Source organism: Nuphar pumila, chromosome 2, assembly GCF_984573655.1.
Source record: "Nuphar pumila chromosome 2, dmNupPumi1.hap1.1, whole genome shotgun sequence".
Classification (NCBI taxonomy): domain Eukaryota; kingdom Viridiplantae; phylum Streptophyta; class Magnoliopsida; order Nymphaeales; family Nymphaeaceae; genus Nuphar; species Nuphar pumila.
Genome location: NC_143250.1, coordinates 114630835 through 114654239, shown reverse-complemented (window position 1 = coordinate 114654239; position 23405 = coordinate 114630835). Strand labels below are relative to the sequence as shown.

Below are 23405 nucleotides of genomic sequence, written 5' to 3'. Positions count from 1 at the left end.
AAATCAAATGGATCATCAATTGGATCATTAGATTCATTGTTAAGATTATCCAAAAACTCAACATCTCTACCCTCAATCAGTCTTAGTCTTTGGTGATACAATCTGTAGCCTTTTGATCCTTTTGGATAACCAATAAAGATATATCTTGCTGAATTTCTCAAGTGCTACAGATCCTCATCTCCTAAGATGATTTAGATCTAGTTTCATATCAGTTCATCTTTCATATGGAGTTGTTGGGACAACCTTACATGATACTCTATTTAAGGTATATATAGTTGTATTTACAACTTCACTTCAGAAAACTTTGGGCAGTTGTGCACCTGCCAACATAGATCTAACCATGTTCAAGAGGGTTCTGTCACACCCTTCAGCAACACCATTTTGTTGCGGTGTTCTTGGCACAGTTTTTTGCCTATTAATGCCAAGATCTTTTCAATAATTACCGAATCTGTTTGAGGTATATTCACCACCTCTATCAGATCTCATAATTTTAATGTATCTACCAAGTTGTCTTTCAACTTCATTCTTGTATTCTTTGAATTTCTCAAGTGCTTTTGATTTGTTTCTGATGAGATACAAATATCCATATCTTGAGAAATCATCAATAAATGTTATAAAATATAACATGTCACTATGAGTTTGGACTCTAAAAGGTCCACAAATGTCTGTATGAATTATTTCTAATAGTTCAGTGGCTCAAATAACATTATGTGGAAAGGGTTTTCTTATCATTTTTCTGAACATACAAGATTCACACTTTTCAAAGTGAGATTCATTAAAGGTAGGGATTATTCCTTGTTGTGCCAGATTTTTCATTTTCTTTAGGCTTATATGCCCAAGTTTTCTATGCCATGCATTCACAACAATAACTAAGGCACAAACAATATAAGAGGAAAAGTTTTCTTTATTGTGAGATAATTTGAACATCCCATGTTCTATATAAAATTTTCCCTTAAATAGGATTCTACCATGTTTCTCCATTGTGACCTTTCCAGAGACAAAACATACCTCAAAACCTTTTCTAGTCAAGGCTGGTACAGACACAAAGTTCTTTCTCGTTGAAGGGACATAAAGAACATCTTTAAGTAAAACACTAGTCTCTCCCACATTGAGTTTGTAGGACTCAACCCCTAGAACATCACTATAGGAGTTATTGCTCATGCAAACCTTGTGATCGCTTGGTCCTAGCTCTTTGAGATCCACAACTCCATCGTTGGACTTGGCTATGTGTCGAGTAGTCCCAGAGTCCACCCACCATCCTGAGATCTCTTTATTCGCAAAGTGGCAATCAGATACAATACAAATGACTTCTTTTCCATCACTTTTCTTGTTTGAGTTGTTGTTATATCTTCCACCATTCCAGTTGCTCTTATTGTTGGGAAACTTTGTCCTGCAGTTCTTCTGTATGTGCTCTATCTTGCCACACTTAAAACACTTGACCTGCGAGCCTTTATTGCCTTGAGGTTTGAAACCTGCATTTTTTACTTTATGAAACTTGTCATTACCCTTCTTAAAGTTATTATGCTTAAAGGGTACTCGGTTATGAGACGGTGTGTCGTAAACCACCATCAATTCTGACTTCTTTTCTTTAGCCATGTGTTCTTGTTCTATGGCTAACTGCAAGGGCAACTCAGCCAAGTTTAAATTTTTTAAATTTAATCTTAATGCAGTTGTCACCATTTTTCATGAATGTGGGAGACTATTCAGTATGGTGGGCACCTCCATTCTATCTGGAATTACATTTCCAGCAATGACTAGGTCTTTAGCCATAACCAACATCATATTTACATGGTCTACTACACTGTCACTCTCTTTCATCCTATATGAGTTATATTGTTCGAGTAGTAATTGTATGTGAACTTCAAATGTGGTGTCATATTTGGTGGTTATTGCCTCAATCATCTCCCTTGCGGTCTTATAATCTTCAAAGACCTTAATCAAATCATCATCCATGTAGGTGAGCATGATGGTTCTCGCCATCAGGTCGTCGTTTTGAAATTTTTTGAATTTAGTTATATCATCTTGAGTTGCATCGTCATTCAATTTTTCCACATACTAAGGACATATTCCAGTCCTTTTAGGGTTAAAGCTAAGGGGATCCACCTTTTCCAAACAGAAAAGTTGGTCCTGTTTAGCTTATCAGTTTTCGCTAGTTTGGAGGCATAGACACGACTAGCCATTTTATACTAAAATATATTTATTTTATATATTTTATCTATTTATGGCAAGTCAGCATAAAGAGATAATTAGATAAAAAGAAGATTATGCCAGTCTATACTGAGAACAAGTCTCTGATTATAAATAGACCTATTTTAAGTCTTAAAAGGATTTTTTTTTAAAATGAGTGTTTTAAATTAATAAGAATGATTTTTTTTTTAATTTAAAATTAGTTCCAGGTATTAAAAGGGAAATATCGTTATTTTTGACAAATTTTCAAAAATTTCAAAGTCGCAGACTTGTTTTAGTAAATTTTTTTAAAAGTATGCGGGTTAAAAATAAAATGTTTAAACCTTTTTTTTGAAATATTCAAAACTTCTAGGGGCAGTGGGGTCTTTTTACCCCTCGGTCTATATAAGCCCTAACCCTTTCAAAACTGGCATATTATTTTCTGGTTTTTCTCTCTCCTCTTTGGCGGAGCTCCAGAGCGGCCGGAGGCGACTGGGGTGTTTTCCGGTCATTCTTCAATGGCAATGACCCGACTCTTTGGTTGAGTTTGCTCCTATCGATGCAGGCTCTCTCTGACAGCAAACCCGCAGCTGTTCCACTGCCGAAGCTTCCAGAAATGTTGAGAAAATGGTTTTTCGACCGTTCACTGGCGACGATGGCTCAACTCTCTAGTTGGGTCTGCTCCTCTCGGTGCAGGCTCCCTCTGACACTGACCTGAGGCATTTTCTTCATTGGAACTTCCAGGGAAGACAAAATGATCAGAATTTTTTCGGTCGTTCTCTGGCGGCGATGGCTCAACCCTATGATTGGGTTTGCTTCCCTTGATGCAGGCTTCCCCAACGTGCAAACCCAAGGCCAAACAGTGGCCCAAAATCGGTTTTCCCGGTAACTTAGAGTTTTGCCCTTTTAAGATTTTCTGTTTTACAATTCTGTGTTCTGGTGAATGAGTTTTTTTTTTCAGAAAGGGAGCAACAAAAAAATGTCGAAGGGCTTCTTTCCCTGCTCGTTCGGTGCTGCCAAAAAAAATGATAGTCGACCGATTTTATCCGGCGACAGAAACTGTCTGTTTTTTTTTTCTTTCCTTCTCGGTCTGTCTTTCTGTTTCTGTTTTTTTTTTCTTTTGGTTTGCAGAGACGAACAAAAAAAAAAGGATCGACTCTTTCGTGAAGAAGTTGAGCCTCTGTTTGCCCTTTTGGGTTTTGAGAGACAGACAGGAAGAAGAAACACTTCTTTCGTGAAGAAGCTGAGCCTCTGTTTTCCCTTTTGGGTTTTCAGAGATAGACAAGGAGAAGAAACACTTCTTTCGTGAAGAAGTTGAGCCGCTGTTTTCCCTTTTGGGTTTTCAGAGACAGACAGGCAGAAACAACACTTTTTTCGTGAAGAAGCTGAGCCTCTGTTTGACCTTTTGGGTTTTCAGAGATAAAAACATAAAGGAGTAGACTTACTTGTTTAACGCTTTTCTTTTTCCCGCAGGTTGAAGGCAACACAACTTAGGGAGCATCTTCGAACCTTCGCTCTGATACCACTATAGAGGTTGGCACAACAAAAACACCTCCAGTAAAGACAACAACAGATCAAGGTTGTTGAGTTACAAAGAAGAAAAGAGAAGAAGGAGAAGTCAATACAAACTTTGAGGTTTGCTTCAAAGGCTTCTTTCGTTACAGAGTTTGTTTATCTGTGTGTGTGTGTTTTTAGAGGTCGAGTTCCTTGTATTTATAGCATTCAGTTTCTCTCTCTCGGCTCAACAGTCATTTGAGAGAATCACGGTGAGTCCGAGGATTTTGATAAAGCCAAAATATGAATTTTGAATAAAAAGCTTTTTGAAAACTGACTCTGCTTATCCATGAGCAGGCCTACTCATGGATAAGCATAATGTGCAGCACATGGCCACACACACCAACAGTCCCCATCTTGTATGGGATTCCCATAGCTCTGAAATCCCATCTTAGGTAGGTTACCATAATCCTGGTCATCGGATGAGTTTCCATCCTGGGACTTAGGCTGGATTGGGTCGGTGATGCTGGATCTAGTATTGGTACTGGTACCGATAATACTTGTTTTTGTTATAGTGTCACTTTGTAGTGTCATGAAAGTTATTGAATCAAGATGATGCAGAGTAAAATTAGAAGAATTGCTGCAAAAGGAAAAGGGTGAGTTTGAAGTGAAACTCCTGGCTTTCCTTTCTCCTTGCTTTAGGTGTTTTTCAAAAGCTTCTGGGATGCTGATCTTTGCCTTTTATTGTATTGGTTTCACCGGGTACAGGGTTAGTTATAGGAAGCACTGTGGCAGCTGATATTCTTGAGATCAACCGATTGAGGGGGGCAGTTTCTTTTTCATTCATATGTGTGGGACAATTGGTTACATTTCCTGGACTCTTTGCTCAAGAAGATGTCTGCTACTGGTTCTACAACCAGTCTATCTGAAGATCTCAGTAGTTCTGCAACCAAACTGAAGGAAAGGCCCAATTTAGTTGATAGGATGGTTGAGATGAATTCAGAAATGAAGCAAGAAAATGAAAGCCTGATGAGCTTCGAGTCTTTGATAATGGCTGCAGAGGTTGATGAAACATGTAAAGGTAGCTTGTGTACTGCTTGTGCATGTAAATTGTGAGTCAGAAACCTTTTATTTGTTCTTTTCTTGTAATTTTTTTTTAGTGTTGCCTGTGTGGCATTCTTAGAATTGTGAATTATTTGTTAAAGATGATGAAGGCTCTTGGCCATGAAATTCTCGTCATAGATGACCTCTATGGGAGTTCACCCCGTCAGCATTTGTACAATATTGTTGGCATATATTTATCATATATATTAGAGAATATGCTTGTTTCAGCATGATTGTTTTTTCACGTGGTCTATGTCTATTTTCAGTGCATGTTTTCTGTATCTCTGGATTTTTCATGTTTAATTGAACATTTTCTTAATAGCTTGGATGAAATATGAATTCTCATGCATGGGGAAGTCTGATTCTTGGAAACGGGTAGACTCTTGATCGGCATGGCATATGACTTGCCTTTGGGATGGTCAGGCTGACAGCCAGTGATTTTGCATTGCATTTTCGCACTATGCTAGTATGTGAGAGTTGTCTCTCGGATTAAGAATAGAAGCATTATTCTACAGCCCGAGTCTCCTAGTCTTCTTTAAGAATTTCTTTTGTACTAAATGGTCATTGATCACCCACATATGAGAGAGAGGTGTTGCAGAGAATCTGATCTTGGTGTCATGATATTTCAAATCATGAACGTCCCACTTCTGAAAATTAGAGCAGATTCAGTGTCTATCACTCTATTATATGCTATAAAATTGCAGCTAGTAACTGTTTTCTATTGTAAAAGAGAAGTCTATATTGGTGAGGTGATTTTCAAACTCAAAACAGATCTGATCCTGTAAATTCAAAACATAACAGTTTATTTTACATAATGTATTCAAAACATAACAGTTTATTTTACATAATGTATTTCGCATCGTCATCTCACTGCGTATGTGTCTGCAGTTGTAAGCAGCATTGCATACTTGATCTCCTCATGCAGCACGCATCTTGCCAATACAGAGGAAAGCAACCCTCTTCCTTTAGTTGAATCTGGCGTCGAGAAGTGAAATGATCCGAATCTCCCTGATGTTAGGACAATCAAATAAGGTATGTGATACTTCAATCAAACAGTAAGATTTTGGTTGCAGAGACCGAATTTAAATTTAACCTCTGATTGATGAACTTTCTTATTGCTGGCAGTTTATACCGAGGGCCCTCATCGAGTCCTTCACAGACCACCTTTCCATCATCACCTCTGTAGCAGACAATTCCTCTCTCATGATCTTCATATATCTGTATCATTCATGTTAGTCAAAGAAGCATGAATCGCGTCCATTTACCCCGACAATATTTATTTCAAACTCAATTTGTTGGAGAAGCTTAATTTCAGTTGAAGGGAAATTCGAGATTTTGGGAGTTCTGTTGGAAAGAAATGTATCAAAGATTTAGGGCATGTTTGGTTCGATCGCATGAGAATCACTCTCCCATTTGAATGAGAGAGTGATTCTCATAAGGCCCCAAATCTCATGTTCAACCATGAGATTTGGGGCTGAAGTGATTTTGAATCTCATGTGATTCGGATTCGAAATCACTTCACCCGTGAGATTTCGAAATCTCACGGGTGAGAGTGTGATTTCGAATCACATTTGCGTGCTTCACGGGTTCTGATAAAACGTACGGAGGTGAACGTTGGGTTCACCTCATTCGTCTTCTCGAAGAACACAGAAGAGGAGAGAAGGAAAAAAATTCAGGTAACTCGCCGGAGAACGGCCGTTTCCCCTCCCTCTATCTCTCACTCTCTCTCTCTGGTGGTGATTCAGAGAAACACCCATTTCTCTGAACTATGGTTTTGCCCTTCTATTTCCATTGCCGGAGAAGGGAAAAAAATCAGGCAACAATGGAGGTGAACGGCCGTTCCCCCCCCCCCCCCCCCTCTCTCTCTCTGGTTGAGGGGGGAGCTCGCGGGAAAAAAACATGTTAACAGGTAACCTGTCTCGCTGGGAAAAACAGGTAACCTGTTTTTTTTCTTTTTCTGGTTGTGGGAGGGGGGAGCTCGCCGGAGAAGTGAAACTCGCCGGAAAGAACAGGTTAACAAGTAACCTGTTTCTTTAGTTTTTTCTGGTTGAGGGGTGGGGGGAGCTCGCCGGAGAGGGGGAATTCGTCGGAAAAAACAGGTAACCTGTTTTTTTTTTTTAATTCTGGTTGAGTTAACCAAACATGAGAGTCACTCTCATGAGAATTCATTTCAAGTGATTTTGAATCTCATGAGATTTACTTTCACATTTATAAAAAGCAACCAAACATACCCTTAATTGGTTCTACTGTTTAGCAGAAACAGGGACAAATGTTGAAGATGCGAACCTTGTTTTTCATGATAGATCTAAACTTGATGGTGTGAATTGTGGTGGTTGAAGCGTGCTTGGTTTGAACCATGGAGATTCTGTTTGCAGTTCTTTTGGTGTGACTGTTGATATTCAGAATGTGGGGATTGCAGAAACTAGAAGCCATTGTTGAAACCTCTATGTGAGTGAACATGTATTGGAATAAAATGGAGAGAGAGAGAGGAGGAGGAGGAAAGAATGGTGGGCGAGGTTGAAAATAAAGTTTGGCAGGTGTGTTCTTTGAGAGAGTTTAATTATTGATGGAAAGCCAAATAGGACAGATGCATTATGCTTATCTGCAATGTCTCCTGATTGTTTACTATGAAAAGAGCGGTTGCAGAATATAAACAAAGTTATTTGATTCCTTGTGAACAATAAACAAAGCTTGTAATTTTTTGCAGGAATTATTGCCGAGTGGTTATCAAATATCTGTCTTCTTTCTGTGTGAAGAAGGACATCTCTCTTTCTCTCTGTGGCCTTTGGTGTCGGTTTGTGAGTCTCCATTATTGCCTGTCATCATACGATTAACAATAATGGCTTCCATTTTTCGGGCTTATGTTGCAATCATTTTGGAAAGGCACACTGTTCAAGGGATGCCGAGCTTCTAGAGATTCTTAATATTTGCAGATTTAACTTTACGGTAAATTAATGAAAGTTGCAACGGATCGTGCCTCCTGCCTGTAAGGTTGTGAGGGTTCGGAGCAAAATTTTGAATGATAGTTATATAATTTTACCTTAAAAATTATCCTAAAAAGTTTTACTCTAAACAGGTCTATCTAGATTCCTTCTATTTAAAGAAGGCAATCGGGCAAATCTTGTCCAACCACGTAAAATCCAAGTTTTGTGTGATTGTTTTTTTTTTTTTTGCCTGTTTCTTTGATATATCCATAGGTCGTCTATCGATAGTGTGTTATTGTCATTCCAAACACAGAGAACATGGGTTGGATTTGGTCAAAGGTGAAAAAGTAAAAACTGTGATTTTGAATCACAAGGTTAACCATGTGATATATTTTCAAAAGATTCAAGACAAAAAAAAAAGGAAAAACAATCACAACTTTTACTTTTTAATGTTTCACAAACCTTGAAAAATTGTGGTGACTGTGATTTACAATGCCAGGATTCAAGAATCACAAGGCATTGCAAACATGTAATCTCTTTTTTGTTCCATTTTCGTTGGGAAAATTGAAACTTCCTCTTCATTAATAAAAAAAATTACATGTTGGAAGAGAATTTTAAGATGTCTACACTATTTTGCTTTCCCATTTAATTCTCCATTTTTTTTCTTGAACAACTCATCTCATAGACGTCTCTGGCGGGTCTGAAGCCAAGGGCCCCTAGTTTGTGTGATTATCACTCTAATGCGTGTGATTATCACTCTAATTCTTCAATGATGTGTGCATGATCGCATGCACACGCACGTTCAACCTTGACATTCTACTTTGATTGGCTAGTTGCAGCAGATTTGAGAACGTGCTGATCCCTTCATCCCAGGTTCAACTCTCAATGATGTGTGCTGATCGCCTTTCACCGGTGGGTTTCGTGAGAGCTTAGGTGTCCGTGACGGAGATTACCGGCTTCTACAAGAAACTTCCATCGCAAAAAGAAAAAAAAATACAAATGGGTGAATGGCGATCAACATCATTCTATCACATGATAGATTTATTTGAAGATAGCAGTTGCTTTAATCCCATCTTATGCTTGATCCTAATTTGTATTATGCAGTTAATTATTTAAGATGCATTAAATTATGGCCAACTTAACAATACGAAGGCGCATGGTATATTACTAATTTATTTAAGACATATTAAATTATGCGAAACTTAACCATACTAGCTTGTCATCAGCAGTAAAACGTCTTTTCATGGATGAAGAGTGCATATGGTGTTACATGAACGACCTTGTCGAGTCCCATCGTTTGAAATACATTCAATCCTAACCTTCCTGTCAATGGCTAAATGGTTCGCTGGATTGAATGTATGATGAAACCCATCCTATTTCCAAATGATGGGGATCCGTTTCCTTCGAGAGATGATCAACAAATTAGATTTGTGACACATCTTTATAAAGTTGGTACGACTCAAGTAGTCTGCCACTTTCTCTAGAAAGAGGGAGAGCTTTTTATCTCTTCCAAAAGAAATCCAAAATTAAAAGTTAGTGGCAATATCATATATTTACATAATCGTCTCTCAACTTTTCACTAGGGCTGGCAAACGAACCGCCCAGCTCGTGACTTGGCCTGGTTCGCCTAGTCACCAGCTCGCTCATGATCGGTTCATATACAGATGAGCTCGGCTCGACTCAAGAGAACTTGTATAGATAAAAGAAAATATATATATTTTAATATATATATATATATATATATATATTTAAAGTATAATATATAAACACAATAATACATAAAACATATATAAAAAGAGAAGGATGAATGAAAAATATATACATAAAATATGAGTTATTAAGTATATATATATATATATAAGAAAATAATCATACTGTATGATCAAAATAATGTATTTTTCCTAAAAACTCTACAATTTACTAAATTTGCCTGATGACCAAAACTGCAAATAGCCAACTTCATTAAGACCTTTTTACCATTCACATGTGTGAAACTTACAAAGTTCGCACGATATATCATTTCGCTCGACAGGTATCGCAAACTCCCACTTAAAACGAGGTTCGCATGTTTTTTTTGCAAACCTCATAAAGCACATAAAAAAATTATGTCATTTATGTTGTCTTCTCTGTTAATCGTAAAATCACAAATACCTTACTAAAATCATAAATTTTATACCAAAGTCACAAAAAACCATATCTCCTTTTTTTAACCCTCACTTAAATGTATGTTTGTACATATTTTTTTGTGTTCTTCATGAAGCGCATAAAAACAAGTTTTGCAAACATCTTTATGATAAGAACTTCACAAATACCTTAGCAAAATCTCATATAGAATGTAATTTTCACATTTTCAATTTTTTGTAGTATAAAAAGCATAATGATCATCTACACCCCATGGCTATTTTCACATTTCTAGGGTTTCTTTGTGGTCCCCAACTTGCTTGATCTTTCACAAAAAAACATCAGCAACTTTTTTAGCAGTTATTTTTGGCCACTTTTTTTCGTCGACACTTCAACATTGCATTCTTACTAGGTTGTGGCCCCGGTTATATATATATATATATATATATTGCTCTGTTTTCTCGTTCTATAGAGTTAGGCCCCTTAAAAAATCAAAGTTTTTGATATTTTTTTGCACATCTAACACCATAGAAGTGATCTATAGGTTTTTTAGTAGAAGCTGACTTTTGGATCATCAAAATCTGACCTATATATAGGTTTTATTGGTGATCCAAAATCAATGGCTATGAAGACATCAAATTTTTTTGGCTCATAAAAGTACTTTTTTTTCATTGAAAAAACATGATTAAAGAGTTGATTCCCAATCAATCGAGCATGCTAAAAACATCTAACAGTTCAAATCTATCATAAAACACTTCAAACTATGAGGCCTAATCGAGCAGAACGAGAAAAGAGGGCCTCAAATGTTTAGTATGCTATATATATGCATATTATTTTTTTCGTGCAAATTCAAGAAGAGTGTGACATCTCAGAAGCCTTCGAATAGATATGTGCTCTAATATCCAAACTTGTAGAGATTCATACAAAGATTAACACATATTAATATATAAAATATTAATTAAAAACTATTAAATAATATTTTAGTTTAAATCAACAATTTAGGTACAAATGAGGTAATAATTGCCTCTAACAACACCAACATGCTAGTGATGTTCATTCTTCCATTCTTCACGCTACTCGGACTTGCATAGAGGGGTGCAAGTGCGGTAGCTCCACATGCGTATTGCTCAACGCGATTCAAGTCTCTCACCAATTCAATATATATGCAACGAATCATCCTTCCACTTGTATCGATGAATACATATTTGCGAAAGAAGTGTAGTAAGAATGCTCTCAGTTCCTTATCCAAGATATTACCGGTACCAGCCTTCCCTCCAACACACAATAGTTTCTTCTTCGTTCTCCTTGCCTAGTTGTGGTCAAAGTGATTCCTCAACTATGATAATTGTCACCTTTCTCCTAGGAACGCATCATCATTCGCTCTCAAATAAATATCACACATGTTTTTTAAATTTATCTACCGATGTTCACTCACTGACTCCTTATAACACTTAAATATGGTGATTCATGCCATGTCATTCAACACGATAGTCATCTCAATATCTTTGAACTGAAACTTATTGGTTGCCACATTCTGAAACTGCACAAAGGCCTTTATGAGAAGGTGAGTAATGTTTCATGGTGTGATCTCCAAGATTTTTTTAAAATGCATATGATCAAGTTCATCCTTCGCATCTTTCGATAAAGATAAAAATCATTGTTGTGCTTGAAACCAGTAGGACTAGTGAATGCGGCATATACAATCACTCTCTTCGTTTTGCGCTCCTACAGTATATATATTATAATTTAATAAATAATTGAATATAAATAAAAAATGATTGCAAACATTTTCAAAATATTTATATACAAAATAATAAATGACCAAAGTACTAGTCCAGGAGCACTAAACCTTCTTCCCTACTTTGATCTCTTCCTATGAGTTTGCACTTTCTTCTCCACATCCTCTCTTTGCTGAGGTGCTTTCTTCCCTTTTTTGCAGAGTTTCTCTTACCCTTGCTAAGGTGCCTCCTCTCATTCCCATTGTTGAGGTGCATCCCCCCATTCTTCTTGTTGAGGTGCCTTCTCCCATTTTTTGCAAAGTTTCTCCTCCCCTTGCTGAGGTGCCTCCTCTTATTCCCATTGCTGAGGTGCATCCCCCATTCTTCTTGCTGAGGTGCCTTCTCCTATTTTTTGCAGAGTTTTTCCTCCTCTTACTGAGGTGCCTCCTCTCGTTCCCATTGATGAAGTGCATCTCCTCATTCTTCTTGCTGAGGTACCTCTTTCGCTCTTCTATCATCCATATTCTCCATGATTGTGTCTACAATTTTATCTATTTGGTCATTGAGGTTAGCAACAACCTAAGAGTGAGCGCATGAGTCAAACTTCTAGTTCGCTGAGTCCCTCTCCACCTCTCTCTCCTTAGATGCTTACAGGATGGTAGACATGATTGTGGGAACAAACTCTTTATCTTTTTTTGCATATTCTGCTTAAGTTTTGTATCACCTAAGAGTTGTTAACTGCAATTTGACCAACATTTGAGGTATTTTGTGCTACTCATTTGGGGGTGGCTCATAACTGAGGCTACACTTTTTGTGGTAAATGTCAGACAACCAATATTTTTGCCATGGAGTAGGCTCCTTCTCTATCCATGTGTGAAGTTGATGACATGCATTACAGTAGATATGATGACCCAATACATAGTTTTTCTTCTTTGGCATTTCTTGGTTTGCTTTAACACTAACAAACAATGTGGGTGTAGGCTCCTTAGATACAAACTTCTCAGTAGCCATATTGTGTCAAACTATACAAACTCAGCACTAAGAAACACAAAATTTATTCATCAATGAGAATGAATTATTAGTCGTAACTGTCATTACTACACAAGTAACAACACCCCTGCATACAAAACAACTTAAAGGAAATTAAGCAATGAACTAAACGAAAAACATGAGCCTCATGCCTCTAGGACTTAGAAGATGAAAGTGCTTATAACCATCAAACAATGTTTGTATGTAGTCTAGAAAAGCTAAACTAAAAAACAAGCTCAAAAAACATGAAACAATGTTTCATTGTATCAAACAAAAAAAGAAACTTTTCAATGCCTCTAATATTGCTATAGTTTACTAAAAAACTCATAAAGAGAGGTACGACATAGAAGATGCAACAACTTAAGGAAAATGGTTACAAAAAAACTCATTAGAAATACTTTGCTTACCAAAAAAACTCGTCGTTAAGAATGTACTCACCAAAAAACTCACCATCGAGGAATCTAAAAAAGTCAACGATGAAGTGTCATCAATAAATCGTCGAAAAAAGTGGGAAGAAATAGTTGCCGAAAAAGTTGACAATTTTTTTATAGAAGACCAAGAAGGAGACCACAAGTTGGAAACCACAAAGAAAGCCTAGAATATGCGAAAATAGCCTTGGGGTATGGATAATCACTTTTTAGTCCCTCAAAGAATTGCATTATTCTATGTCAGTTCACACGATTTCCAATGACTTTGGTACCAAATATATGCGATTTTGCGACTTTTCTTTTTGATAATCATACTGTGTTGACTGATTTTGAATTCTTTTTTTTTTCTTTTAGGGCCCATTTATGTGCTATGAAAACCAAAAGGTTTTCAAAGAAATGCACGCAACCCATGCATTCTATGAGGCCCATCACGGTCTAAAATGACTCAAGGTTGTGTTTGTTTTATGACAGAAGGCTTCATGTGCCATGAAATCACACAAGAAAAGGTTGAGTCACTTTGTTAATTCTTATCATGTCATCACAAAAAATTGTCATCTTCCTACTCATGCTTCATCAAGTAGCATGGGGGCAAGGGTAAGCCCATGGAGAGTTCGATCAGGTCTCTGTGATATATATATATATATATATATATATATATATATATATATATATATATATATATATATATATATATATATATATATATATATATATATAACACTTATCATTATTCTTAAATCATTTTCCTTAATTTCTTCTATAAGTCTTTCTATGTTTTTTTTCTTTTTACTCAAAGAGACCGCATCAAGCATAGAGACCTAGCCACGCTGGCTCAGTCAGGTGTATTTACGGTCGTTGTCCATGTTGCATTAAACTATGAGGGCTTACCCCTCAATTCCAGGGAGTCGTCAAGCTTCGGCTTATGCAGGGCTGATGCCCATAGGATTTGAACCTAGACTGTCCACGGTCTAGGTCCCATCCCACTATGCCAAAGCCCTTGGATCTATAAGCCTTTCTATTTTAGTATAGTAGCAGTTTATGAATTTTGCATTATTTTATTTTATTTTATTTTATTTTTATGACGAGAACCCTTGCTAAGAAACATGCCACTTAATGGGCCCATCCCTCAGCGAGGCAAACCCTGGGTGGGGCCCATCACCACCCTGCGGATTTTAGGTTTCTATGATCTGCTTAAAAGCTTTTTTTTATTAAACTCTCACTTGGTCTATTTTTGAGATTCTGCTTGCATCAATTCTTATCATGAAGTAATGTTAGTGGAATATATGCATGCATTGATAGGAAATGTTGCTATTGTGCAATGGAACCCCATGCATGGTTTAGTTCATATAATGAGACCATTAGTTCACAGGACTTAAGGAGTATATTAAAGATCTTGATCATTCATCTGTTGCCAAATATTAGCCAGCAATCCAGAAAGCCTTGTCATATTTACATATGGACATGCCATTATAATAATAATAATAATTATTATTATTATTATTATTATTATTATTATTATTATTATTATTTTAGGAAAATGATTCAAGAGGGAGATTTATGATCCATTTCCTTTGAAATTGTAATACAAATTGTTGAAAACTCGGTCCTCTTTTCACATAGAAAGAGGGTCTCGTGTTTGTTTCTTGATAGAAAACTGCAAAAGATTGTTTGAGCACCATAAAGGGCACTAGAAAAATAGCGACCTTTGGAGTGGTCATACACTATCAAAGCAATGAGCAACCAACTTACAAAATCAAGGAGGTTCATGAACTCGTTTGTTTCTCACTTGCGATTTTGAATCACAATGTTAACCTTGTGATATATTTTCACAAGATTCAAGACAAAAAAAGCTAAAACAATCACAACTAAGAATCATAACTTTTATTTTTTGATCGCTAAATTTGTTCATGCTAAATCATTGAAAATATCAGAAATAAACAAACATAAAGTGGAAGTGTACCTGAATTCATTGTTGCACTGATAGATCTTGATGGGTTACATCTTACAAAACCTCTATAGGTGGTCTTTCTTTCTTCTCTAAACCTAATGAGAGAGGGACAAATTTCTTTTTTGATAGGGAGGCAAAAGAGAATAATTACTATATATGGTTTTTGGGAGAATAAACTAATTGTAATCACCCTATAGTCTTCTTTCCAATTCAACCCATCATAAAATCAGAAATTGACATATGAGGGCACATAAGGTATCTACACATTATTATAATCATACTTTATAAGATGTCATATGGCCCAATCGTATAAGATCAATTTATATGGGCCTTCACTTTAGATAGTTTATAATGTGTGGTCAATTACATATGTAGGCCTACATGAAATATCTAACAATCTCCCACTTAGGCCCCATATGTTATCATATAATCACGCATTACACAATATCCTTATGACCTCAAAACACTATCTTACCAGATGACATCTTCAACAATCTGGTTCATCGATCATGTCAATATGTAACCAAAGTGATCTTCATTACAATCATCGTAATTAGACCCATCAATGATCATGTATATTGATATAACCAATGACATATATCAAGTATGGATGTGAAGCATGAAAATTGCAAGTAATGTGATCCAAACATGCCTATTTCTAACTGGTCCAGCCTTATTCTTTAGTGAGATCACAATAAATGAGTACATAATGAAACTGAAACCTAAGCCTTATATTGAAGTAATAAACTAAAACTTTATTTTATCTTTGAACATCCGAATACAAACTCCCACTAAACCAGCATATCATTAAATAATATAACACCCATTCAAGTAGTATGCTCGTGAAAGACCTTGGGTGATAAACCTTTGGTAAGCAGATCCGCAATCATAGAGTTTGTGCAAATATGTTCAATAAATATCTGACCATTCTGCACTCTTTGTTTAATAAAAAGAAACTTGATGTCTATATATTTTGACTTTGACGAGCTCATGTTGTTGTTGGAATATAGCATTGCCAAATTATTGTCACAAAACGACTTTAGCGGTCTTTCAACATTATCCAAAATTTGCAGTGTAATAATAAAATTGCGTAACCATATTCCATGATTGGATGCCTCATAATAGGCTACAAACTCTGTTGTCATAGTGGAAGATGCAATGTGTGTCTGCTTAGCACTCTTCCAAGTGATAGTTCCCCCGGCCAATAGATAAACATAACCTCACATGAATCTGAGACTGTCTTGGCATCCAACAAAGTCAGAATCAGAATACTCAATTATCTCTAACCGATTCGACTTCTTGTATGTGAGCATATAATATTTTGTTCTTTGCGAGTACCACATAACCCGTTTGGTTGCTTTCCAATGATCCATACTTGGGTTACTGAGATATCTACCTAACATCCCAACAATGTATATACTATATACGGATGTGTACACACTTGAGTGTATATAAGATGCCCTACAACAGATGCATAGAATTTTTTTCCATATCCTTAACTTCAAACTGGTGTTTGGGGAACTGAGCGATACTAAACTTGTCCCCCTTAGCAACAGGGGTATCACCTGATTTATAATCCATCATGTCAAATCTATCAAAAATTCTTTCAATATAGTTTTTTTGCGATAATTCAAGAATACCTCGAGAATGATCTTAATGTATCTGAATTCCTAATACAAAAGAGATGTCACCAAGATCTTTCATTTCAAATTTCTTTGTCAGAATTTTTTTGGTTTCATGCAATAAGCCTATATCAATACTGACAAGTAGTATGTCATCGACATATAAAACCAAGAAAATGAATTTACCCCACTGAATTTATGGTATATGCATTCATCAACCATATTCATCTCAAAACCAAATGAGATGACAACTTGATGAAATTTATGATACAATTGACGAGAAGTCTGCGTAAGTCCATAGATGGATTTATTTAATTTGAAAACCATTTTATTTGCATCGCCTAAGACAAAATATTTCAATTGCACCATATATATTGTCTCATCAATGTCACTATTAAGGAATGCAGACTTTACATCCATCTGATGTAGCTCCAAATCAAAATGAGCCACATGTGTCATCATTATTCTGAAAGAATCTTTCTTACAAACTGGAGAGAAAGTCTTTGTATAGTCAATGTCTACCCTTTGAGTAAACCCTTTTACAACAAGTTGTGCCTTATATCTTTCCACATCATCCTTTAAATCCTTTTTTGTTTTAAATATTCATTTGCAATCAATGGATTTCACATCTTCAGGTAATGGGACAAGATCACATACGTCATTGTCTATCATGGATTTAAACTCTTCATGTATGACATCTATCCACTTTTGAGAGTTAGAATTCTGTATAGCTTGTTGAAAGTTGATTGAATCATCTTCCTTTAAGTCCGTATCACTCTCATGTTCTTGGAGAAAAATAATATAATTATCTGGAATTGCCTTTCTCTTCTCTCTAATGGATTTTCTCAATGGCATTTGTTCTTGAGTTACTTGAGGTATTTCTTAAGGTTGTTGAGTTTGTACTGTAGGAGGAAAGATTTGATTTTGGATAAAAAGATCTTGAATATTGCCTTATTCTAGATTTGTTTGAAGAATGTCAAAAATTAAAATTTGATCATTGTCAACAACTATAGAAAGAAAAATAAATTCTTCTTCAAAAGCAATGTCTTTTACATTATCACCTTTCCAAAACTCAACATCCTCAAAGAAACAAGTGTTTTTCGTATCAAAAAAAGACTTATTCATAGGGTCATAAAATTTATAACCCTTAGATCTTTCAGAATATCCAAAAAAATAGCAGTTAACCGTTCTTGCATCTAATTTCTTTTCATGTGGCATATATGGCATTGCCTCAGTTGAACATCCCCAAATATAAAAATGCTTCATATTAGGCTTTTTGCCTATCCATATTTCATATGGGATTTTGGTTACTGCTTTAGTTGGTACTCTATTTATTACATAAGTTGCACTCTTTAGTGCCTCTCCCTAGAGAGATCCTGGTAAAGTAGAATGACAAATTATACTTCTTACCATATCTTTTAAGGTCATGCTTTGTCTCTCAACAATACCATTCATGCTAGAAGTACCTAGCATGAGGTACTGAGGGACGATACCATATTCATTTAATAATTGAGCAAACGTTCCTAGACATTGTTCACCTGATCCATCATATCTATCATAATACTCTCCACCATGGTCAGATCTGACAACTTTAATCCTTTTGTCAAGTTGAGTTTTAACTTCAGCCTTAAATGATTTAAACACATCCAGTGACTGAGACTTTTCATGAATCAAATATAGGTACCCATAACGAGAATAGACGTCTATGAATGTAATAAAATATTGTTGATCATTCCAACAAGCTATAAGGAATGACCCACAAATATCCAAATGAATAAGTTCTAAGATGTTTGTTCTTCTATCGAAACCTATTTTCCTTATGTTTATTTGTTTCTCTTTTATACACTTAACACAAACCTGAAAGTCAGTGAAATCAAGAGAATCAAGAATTTCACTTGTCACAAGCCTTTCAATTTTTTGTTTAGAAATGTGACCTAAGCGCATATGTCATAATAAAACAAAATCATCATTGGCTAAATTTTGTTTTGTACCACGTGAATTTGAATACAAGGTTTCATGATATGAGGCAACAATATTAAGTAAATATAGGTTATCGACCACAGATAAAAAACCAGTCCAAATAAGATTTGAATTAAGAAACAACTTAAACTGACTATTTCCAAATAAACAAGAATAACCAAATTTGTCTAATACCGAAACAAAAATCAAATTTCATCTAAACGATGATACAATGTATGTTTCTTTCAAATCTAAATAACAACCAGTCTTTAATAATAACCTAAAAGTCCCTGCTGCCTTAACTTGAACCTATTTGCTATCGCCTACATAGATGAATCTTTTAGCATCAATTATTGTTCGGCAACATAGGCAACTCAACATAAACAGATTTAGGTAAGTGGTACCAGAATCCATCCACCAATTGTGTTAGGGTATAGAAGTTAAATTAACTTTAAAACAAACCAAAGTAAAGAAAGTACCTTGCTTTTCACGTCAAGCATGATATTTGGTACAATCTTTCTTCATGTGACCCTCGCTCTTGTAAAAGAAATAACTAAACTTTGCATCCTGATGTTTCTTCTATTTCTTTTGCGATGGAGGGTCCACTGCAGCTTCCTTATCCTTTTTTCTTTTCTTATATTTGTCTTTAGAGGTAATTGCCAAGTGAGCTCTTTCTGTCTTTTCTTGTTTCATCATTTCCTTTTCTTGCACACAATGTGAAATGAGCTCATTTAGAGTTTTTTTTTTATAGTTATAACTGACCTTAAATTGACTGTATTGTGCAGAAAGAGATATCAGAACTAAATGCATGAGTAAGTCCTCAAACAACTCTAATTTTTGTGCTTTTAATTTTGAACCAAGATGAGACATTTTCATAATGTACTCCCTTATGTTCCTTTTTACCTTTATATCTCATTGAAATAATACTCAAAAGGAGAGTGCTTGTCTCAGCCTTTTCATTTTATAGGAAAATATTTTTTAATTTCCTCAAGGAACTTCTTGGCATTAACCAATTTATACATAGCGCCCCTGAAGGTTTTCAGAAGTGCACATTTCATGATCATAAAGCTTATGTGATTAGATCGATCTCACTTCTCATAGTTTCTTTTATCCTCAGTGGAACTTCTATATGTGAGAGTAGTGGGCTGATCTTCTTGAAATGCAAAGTCCAAATCCATACACCCAAAAACAATCATAATATTCTCTTTTTAGTTTTTTACGTTTGAGCCATTCAAAACAGGGATTGAATTGCTATTTACAGATATTATAGAAGCAAAAAAAATAGCTGAATCAAGAACAAAACAAACTACAACATATTCACAATCAATATGCATATTCACATGCATTAACATTAATAAACATATTCAAACTGTGGTGAACCCCATCATAAGATACCCAACACAACATTGACATTTAGTCTTTGGACAAAAATGTCAACCTGTAAGTGATACTCTTATTATAGTAATTAAACATGGACAATTAATCTTGTCAAACAATAAGCCTTTCTTTAGACCGACTCATTGTTCACATGAAAAACATGATAATCATCATATATTTATTATTGAAAGTATATTTGAGCTTGGCCAAATAGTAATCTTTCTTTGGGCCGATCACTATTCGCATGAACCTCAAATATACAAACATCTTAATATTTCAAACAAGTCAATCTTCACAAGAGAGGTTACTTTGGTAACATGTTATTTTAATAAACTCATTTTAGAATATCAAACCCTTATTCTGAAAAGAATACTATAGTTTAAATTTAATATGGGATTACATGCATATGAATAAAAGAAAACAAAGTCATAATTCAAATAGGGTCAAACATTTATCCGAAGTCAACCCTCTAAAAGGGCCCAAAATACATATAAACCAAAATAAAACAAAGCCTTAATCCAAATAGGGTCAAAATTTTATCTGAAGTCAGCCCTCTAAAGGGACCCAAAATGCATACTTAATGGCCTGGACCCTATAAATAAATAAAAAATTCTTTTTCTATTTTATTTTTGTTCCAAGGCACATGCAATGGGTCAAGGACCCGACAGGTCGAGTTAAATCAAACAGAGCTCCTTGGCCCGGGCTGGTCCCTACACAAACGAACCGGGGACTGAACCCGTCCCCACCTATCACCGGTTTTGGGTCACCGACAGTGGCTGGGGTGCATAGACGGCCCCTGAGACACCGTCGCTGGATGCCGACATGGCATCTGGCAGGGGCGACCTGGTGAGGGCCAGCCGGCTCTTCCGGTCGATAGGAAACAAAAGGGAAGGGCCGAATTGGCCCCTTCGCCATTCGGGCATCGCTTGACGACACCCTCCTCTACCAACCTCCTATCATCGGACTGAGGAGGAAGTCATCTAGCACCCTTCCGTACCTGTTAGAGGAAACACGGAGGATCGTCCAATCCTCTCTTTTTCTTTTCTCTCCTATGTAGACACCTGACGGTGTTTACGCAAAATTAGACGGCGTCAAGCAAGCCGCCTGATGCCGTCCGGTGGTCTATAGCCACCAGAAAAGGGCGAGCCACCCTTCACGGTAGGTTGATAGTCTCATCAGTCCTCCAACGACGCCGTCGGCTGCTGTAATAAAAAAAATTTTATTAGCACCTAAAACCGATAGTCAAATGGGGAAAAAGACCGAATCTGATGGGTTTCTGGTGACCCAACAAAGAAACAATGGCAAAATCAAATATTTCAACGATTTAACAAGAACAAGAGGCTCTGATATCAAATGTTGGATTTTGAATTAGAGAAATCATATTTCTTCATCTTTAAATTTGTTCATGCTAAATCATTGAAAATATCAGAAATAAATAAATAAAATATAAAGCGAAAGCGTACCCGAATCCATTATTGCACCGGTAGATCTTAATGGGTTACATCTTTCAAAACCTCTATAGGTGGCATTTCTTTCTTCTCTAAACCTAATGAGAGATGAACAATTTTTTTTTTGATGGAAAGGCAAAAGAGAACATTCATTGTATATGGTTTTGGGGACCATAACCTAATTGTAACCACCCTATAGTCTTCTTTCTAAGTCGGCCCATTATAAAATCAAAAATTAACATATGAGAACACATATGATATCTACACATTATTATAACCATACTTTATAAGATGTCATATGACCCAACCATATAAAATCACTTTATATGGGTCTTTACCTTAGATAGTTTATAATGTGTGATCAATTACATGCATAGGCCCACATGAAATATTTGACATTTCTTACTTGCCATTTTTAATCACAATGTTAACCTTGTGATATATTTTCACAAGATTCAAGACAAAAAAAAGCTAAAACAATCGCAACTAAGAATCGCAACTTTTATGTTTACTGTTTCACAAACCTTGACAAATTATGGTGACTGTGATTTACAATGCCAATTTGCAAGAATCATAAGGCATTACAAACATGTAATCTCTTTTTTGATCCATTTTCATTCGGAAAATTGAAACCTCCTCTTCATTAAAAATAAATAACATGTTGAAAGAGAATTTTAAGATGTCTTACACTATTTTGCTTTCCCATTTAATTCTCCATTTTTTCTTCTTGAACAACTCATATCATAGACGTCTCTAGCGGATCTGAAGCCAAAGGCCACTAGTTTGTGTGATTATCACTCTAATACACGTGCACGCAGGTGTGCACACACACATAGAGACAAATAGAGGTCTTCATTGATGTGTGTGCATGATCGCATGCACACGCACGTCCAACGTTGTCATTCAACTTGGTTGGCGAGTTGTAGCAGGTTGGAGGACGTGGTTTTCTGAGAACTTAGGTCTCGGTGACCGAGATTACCCGCTTCTACAAGAAACTTCATCGCAAAAATAAAAAAAATACAAATGGGTGAATGGTGATCAACATCATTCTATCACATGATGGATTTATTTGAAGATAGCAGTTGCTTTAACCCAGCCAATCCATCTTATGCTTGATCCCAATTTGTATTATGTAGCTAATTATTTTAGAAGCATTAAATTATGAGAAACTTAACCTTACGAAGACGCAAGATATGTTACTAATTTATAAACTGGCTTGTCATCAGCAGTAAAACGTCTTTTCATGGATTAAGAGTGTATATGGTGTTACACGAACGACCTTGTGGACAGAGGAAACGGATCCCATCATTTGAAATACATTCAATCCTAACCTTCCTATCAATGACTAAATGGTTCGCTGGATTGAATGTATGATGAAATCCATCCTATTTCAAATATTCAAAACATCTTCCATGTGTTGGGTATCTGTGAGGATCCAATTTGCTAAACTATCAAGGTCGATGAAGTTTTGATGGTCAACACCAAAGCCTGGATTAGATGTTTCTTGTTGTTGGTGGTTTCCTGCTTCATCGTCATATAGGAACCAGTAAGAACACTAGAACGAGTAGCATCACCACAATTGTTTTTAAATGGAAAGCACGTCTCATAAAAAATGACGCATCCACTGATATAAATACGATCAGTTTCAATGTGCAAACAACAATATCCTTTGTAAAAAACATATAACGATCTTGGAGAAAATTTGTTCTTAGAATAATCTCTCAATTGAAGAAAGAAACAAGCCATTTGTGAGGTTTTTTCGTGAAAAAATCGATGTATGACTACCTTTGCATTTTAATACTTGTTTCTTTCTTCATTTGAGAGATTATTCTAAAAACAAAAACTACAAGAAAAACTTTAATTAGCGATAGACGTTTGCGACAAAAATAATTCATCGCCAATTTGCGATGGATTAACTAGAAAAAATTATCCGTCGCTAACATTTGCGTAATTAGCTACAGAAAACTTCTGTTGCTACTTGGTGACGAAAAAAATCGGTCTCATGTTTCATCGTACTTTAGCGATGGATCATCGACAGAATTTTTTTGTCGCTACTCCGTCACCAAG

General features: G+C 35.9%; 1 protein-coding gene and 1 long non-coding RNA gene across 2 annotated transcripts; both read right to left on the bottom strand.

Moving 5' to 3' along the window:
- Positions 1 to 775: 775 nt before the first annotated feature.
- On the bottom strand, positions 776 to 1980 carry LOC149846823 (uncharacterized). Its single transcript, XM_089992578.1, has 3 exons — positions 1720 to 1980; positions 1009 to 1617; positions 776 to 844 (listed from the first exon to the last, which is right to left on the bottom strand). The coding sequence occupies exons 1-3, from the start codon at positions 1978 to 1980 to the stop codon at positions 776 to 778; spliced, it is 939 nt and encodes a 312-aa protein (XP_089848704.1).
- Positions 1981 to 5517: 3537 nt separating this feature from the next.
- Positions 5518 to 7246, bottom strand: LOC149846822 (uncharacterized). Its single transcript, XR_016430561.1, has 3 exons — positions 7051 to 7246; positions 5858 to 5982; positions 5518 to 5772 (listed from the first exon to the last, which is right to left on the bottom strand). It is a non-coding gene; the product is annotated as an uncharacterized LOC149846822 (long non-coding RNA).
- Positions 7247 to 23405: the final 16159 nt, after the last annotated feature.

What these genes read in the sequence shown, in the direction of transcription:
- LOC149846823 (XM_089992578.1), bottom strand. Translation starts at nt 1,980, where the DNA reads ATGGCGAGAACCATCATGCTCACCTACATGGATGATGATTTGATTAAG. An exon ending in TAATTCCAGATAGAATGGAG is followed by an intron (nt 1,618 to 1,719) that starts GTGCCCACCATA and finishes TTGCCCTTGCAG; the next exon opens with TTAGCCATAGAACAAGAACA. An exon ending in TGACTAGAAAAGGTTTTGAG is followed by an intron (nt 845 to 1,008) that starts GTATGTTTTGTC and finishes TGCATGGCATAG; the next exon opens with AAAACTTGGGCATATAAGCC.